Here is a 4,992-nt window from a genome sequence, read left to right on the forward strand (position 1 = left end):
ACTGGGTCTATGCCACTGATCCCTCTGTAGGTAGAGGTCAGCATTGCTGCTAAATATCCTACAATGGACAGGAAAGCTTCTCACTTTCACCCCCACCCCCAGCAAAGAATTACCTGGTCCAAATGTCAGTTTCTGGAGAAGACCTGCTCAGTGCTCCTTGGTGAACCTGATGGCGTGGTTACAGCCGTGGATACCTGAAGCTTTTGCAGAACCTGCTGTTGGGTAGAGGCTGCTGCTGGGTCTTTCAAATGTCGCTGAACCATGCCTAGGGGTTGATTTCTAGATTTGTATACTTCAACTATTAACTACTCCTCTTTGGTACAGGTTAAAATGAATTTGCACACACAGCTCTATCACATGGCTCTAAGCTGTTATATTTTAATGCAGATTAAATATAGTCTAATATTTGGCTTTATCTTTTTGCTCCTTGCTTGATAAGGATTCTGATCAAGGGAAGCCTGTACCAGTATTTCTGTGTGTAAGACACCCACTTCAAATTGTCTTATTCTTACCCACAGAGGGCATCATTTTTTCACAACTCATTTTGTGCCTCTAACATCTCATCTCAAACAGTAAAAATGCCTACCTACCTAAGTTGTTTCTAATTTACTATTATAATAAATATTCCAGTGAACCTTTATACATAATGTTTGAATATTCAAAATATTTTCCTTATGCTATATGGCGAAAGACAGCTTGTAAACAGTCTCAAAAGTTGCAATAAAAATGGCCAAAATGGGAGCGCCTGGGTGGCTCAGTGGGTAAAGCCACTGCCTTCGGCTCAGGTCATGATCCCAGGGTCCTGGGATCGAGCCCCGCATCGGGCTCTCTGCTCAGCAGGGAGCCTGCTTCCTCCTCTCTCTCTCTCTGCCTGCCTCTCTGCCTACTTGTGATCTCTCTCTGTCAAAAAAAAAAAAAATCTTAAAAAAAAAAATGGCCAAAATGCCACTTGGAAGAATTTGTACCAACTTAAAGGTCCAAATAGCAAAATTATTTGCTTAGCCAACAAAATAGGTGATAATGTAAGATATAGTTATTGATTAGTATTTGCAAGTTAGACAGGATCACTCTATAGTCTGCAAAGCAGCACAGGTACATGTTTTACTTAATGAACCTCATGTCAAGGCAGTTGAGTTGCTTGAAAAGAAAGGTTCTATTTGTTACGTGAATGCAAGCAGGGTTCTGACTGTCTGTATCTGATTCATCAGCAGACAAGCAAACCTGCTGGAAGCATGGGTCAGAAGAACCAGACAGTGGTGGCCGAGTTCTATTTCTCCGATTTCCCTCCATTTGAGAACAGCAGCCTCTTACTTTTTGTTCCCCTGCTGTTTATTTACCTGTTCATTATTGTTGGAAATTTCACGATCTTCTGTGCTATCCGGTTGGATACACGTCTCCACAATCCCATGTACAATTTCATCGGCATGTTCTCCTTCCTGGAGATCTGGTACACCACAGTGACCATCCCCAAGATGCTCTCCAACCTGGTCAGTGAACAGAAGACCATCTCTTTCGTTGGCTGCCTCCTGCAGATGTATTTTTTCCACTCGCTCGGAGTCACAGAAGCCCTGGTCCTCACCGCGATGGCCATCGACAGGTACGTGGCCATCTGCAACCCCCTCCGCTACGCAGTCATCATGACCCCTCGGCTGTGCATCCGGCTCTCCGCCGGCTCTTGCCTCTTTGGCTTCCTTATGCTGCTGCCAGAGACAGTGTGGATTTCCACTCTTCCCTTCTGCGGCCCCGACCAAATCCATCAGCTCTTCTGTGACTTTGAACCCGTGCTGCGCTTAGCCTGTGCAGACACGTCCGTGATTCTTGTTGAAGACGTGATCCATGCTATTTCCATCCTGACGTCTGTGTCTATCATCAGCCTTTCATATCTGAGAATCATCGCCGTGATCCTGAGGATTCCTTCAGGAGACAGCCGTCAGAAGGCGTTCTCCACCTGTGCGGCCCACATTACTATTTTCTTGCTGTTTTTTGGTAGCGTGGGCCTCATGTACCTGCGTTTCTCTGTCACATTCCCACCTCTGCTGGACAAGGCCACCGCCCTAATGTTTGCTGTCCTTGCCCCACTTTTCAACCCAATAATCTACAGTCTGAGGAACAAGGACATGAAAGATGCCATCAGGAGAGTTCTGTGTTTTCAGGAAAGGTCTAATGTCTCCGGTAGCCTGTGAGAGTTCACGCACATCTGTTCAAAGAAATATCTCTGCAAGTTTAACACGCTAACAGATCGGTTCCTGAAATTACCTTTTGCACTTTGCATGCTTCTGTTTGGGTATTTTTTCCCAACTTTCTAAGCTAAGAATTACCGTTTGATCTGATGGGAGAGCTCTTCTGTGATTCACCCATCTTGGAATCATTTATAGATCATGATACGGACTTTCGCCCTTTGTAGCTCCATGCACGATGGTATCACCTTCTGCAAACCAGTGGAGACTACCAGCCTGAGCAGTAATCACACTTACTTCTCACACACTGCTCTTCCGTTCTATAGTCACAATACTCTTATGTTAGTTTTCTTTTTTCAATTTAAAAAATTAACAAGCTGTGCATCAGTGAGATGGTTTCAGCCTTCACGAGGAGCCCTGATTCCTAAGACTCACCCCAGATTGTGGCCTGATTCATGACAGCAACAAAGCAGCACATGCAGCTACTGGCTTCATGACATCGGTGTCATCCTGCTGCCACCAACACCCGTGTGGTTATGTTTCATGTTGTCTTAAAAATTCCGGAGCAGACACTCTGGGAAACGTAAAGATTAAATAGATGAGATATACAGGCTTGGGATCAAAGCAGAAACATGTACATTATGTAAAGATATATACATGCCCATTTTAAAAATTAACATCACTATATTAAAATGCTGTGTTGTGTTAGGTTGTATTAAAGTGCCACATCAGTCTCTCCGTGGTGTCTCTCTTCTTCTTGCTTTTTTGCTCCAGATCGTTACTCCCCAGCTCCTTCTCTGCCTTGGAGCCTACACTTAAAAAATCACACACATTCTATCCCCTGGACAAAGGTCTCTGCCTTCCTCTCAAACTACATTAGTAGTCTTGGGGGCTGAGTAAAATGTCTGTAGGAAAAGAAATGTTGGCTCAGCTCCCCTGGGAAACAAACCAAGAACACAGGGGAATTGTAGATGCTTCGGAGTAAGAACTCAGCCAGAAGGTGAGGGTAGAAGAGACAGGTGTCCAGAATGGAAATATCAATAGTATAGGACCCAAGAAACCAGTCTCAGTCAGCTCTGGCTGGGCAGCTGGATAAATTCTTGGATCCGTTTGGAATTGTTGCCCCGGAAGAAGGGCCAGCTGGACCCTGGGGTACGGGCAGCATCTTTTATCCCCTCACTCCTGGATACACAAATCCTCTCCTGTATTTTTATGAGCTTTTTGAAACTTAAGAAAGACAATTTCTGTGTGAAGAAAATTATACTGAAGTTTCTTTGGTTATGAAATCAAGCTAAATGTATTTGATGTAAATATTAAGGAATCTAGTTCTTTGATATTTGAATTCATGCTTAAAAATCTTAACATTTCATTTATAAATATATAGATTTTTATCAGTTTCTATTAAAGATGTTTAACAAATATTTGGTCTGATTTATAAAGTTGGCAATTAAATCCTTTTAAACTACATTTGAATATGATATACACTTTTTTAAAAAGCATCTCAATTTTCTGACTTAATAAAGTCCCCACAGGTTTTAAAAACAGCCTCTATAATATAAAGGGAAGAAACAAAAATTATAAATATAACTAATCCCAAGTCCTTTCAAATGTTTCCATACTGTGACAGACATGGTAAAATTTCAGTTTTAAATTACAAACCGAAAATTTTGAATTTTATTAACTATAAATTTTATCTCAGTGAAGTTGATTATTTATTTATATATTTATTTGACAGACAGAGATCACAAGTAGGCAGAGAGGCAGGCAGAGAGAGGAGGAAGCAGGCTCCCTGCTGAGCAGAGAACCCGATGTGGGGCTCGATCCCAGGACCCTGAGATCATGACCTGAGCCGAAAGCAGAGGCTTTAACCCACTAAGCCACCCAGGCGCCCCAATAAAGTTGATTTTTAAAAAGTATAAATTAGGGTGCCTGGGTGGCTCAGTTGGTTAAGCAAATGCCTTCGGCTCAGGTCACGATCCTAGAGACCCAGGATCGAGTCCCGCATTGGGCTCCCAGATCCACAGGGAATCTGCTTCTCCCTCTGACCTTCTCCTCTCTCATGCTGTCTCTCACTGTCTCTCTCTCAAATAAGTAAATAAAATCTTTTTTTTTAAGTATAAATTATTTGCCATATTACAAATTTAAAGTTGGAATTACAAGTTAGATTTGGTGATCTAAAAGGTCAAACTGTCTTAAATAATGGGACTACATAAAATATAAATACATATAAATTCCTTAGAACGAAGTACAAATAATAGTTTTTGATTCTATTACCTATTTCAGTAGTTAGCTCTAAAATCTTGCTGAGTTTAAAAGATGCTAAACCACTGAAGAAGTTATTATGTGACCTATCTCTGGAACAAATACTTTACTGAGGCTACTAAGTCAAGCACTGTTTCTGGTGCTCGGGATACAATTGAGAAAAATTTCCTGCCTTTATGTAGCTAGCACTATGTTGAGGGGAGATATTGTTTAAAATACATATTCATGATAAACTAGAAAACTAACAAATTACATGAAACTGTGTTCTGTGGGAAATAGAAGAGAAAATGTTTCAGGAAAAGAGGGTCTGGGATGAGTAAGGTGATCACAATTTTAAGTTCAGTGGTCGTCTTGGACCTCACTTCGAAGGTCACATTTGGACAAGGACTTAGTCATACAGATATGTGGAGGGACAACAGTCCTGGCAGCATTATCTTTCGCTATAGGGAAAAACAGAGAAGTCACTAAAAAGTCGCTAAAAAAATTAGCGACTTGAGACAGAAACTATTTGTCTCATAATCTGTGGGTTGACAGGTTGGGCTGGAACCAAAGA

General features: G+C 41.6%; 1 protein-coding gene across 1 annotated transcript; it reads left to right on the top strand.

Annotated features, from left to right (window-relative positions):
- The first annotated feature begins 1,232 nt into the window (after positions 1-1,232).
- On the top strand, positions 1,233-2,183 carry LOC131814479 (olfactory receptor 6K3-like). Its single transcript, XM_059145406.1, has one exon. It carries the CDS (start codon positions 1,233-1,235, stop codon positions 2,181-2,183), a length of 951 nt encoding a protein of 316 aa, XP_059001389.1.
- The last annotated feature ends 2,809 nt before the right edge of the window (positions 2,184-4,992 follow it).

Source organism: Mustela lutreola, chromosome 14, assembly GCF_030435805.1.
Source record: "Mustela lutreola isolate mMusLut2 chromosome 14, mMusLut2.pri, whole genome shotgun sequence".
In the NCBI taxonomy this organism is placed as follows: domain Eukaryota; kingdom Metazoa; phylum Chordata; class Mammalia; order Carnivora; family Mustelidae; genus Mustela; species Mustela lutreola.

Bases quoted from the DNA above. Each gene is read 5' to 3' on its own strand.
- LOC131814479 (XM_059145406.1), top strand. From the start codon at position 1,233: ATGGGTCAGAAGAACCAGACAGTGGTGGCCGAGTTCTATTTCTCCGAT.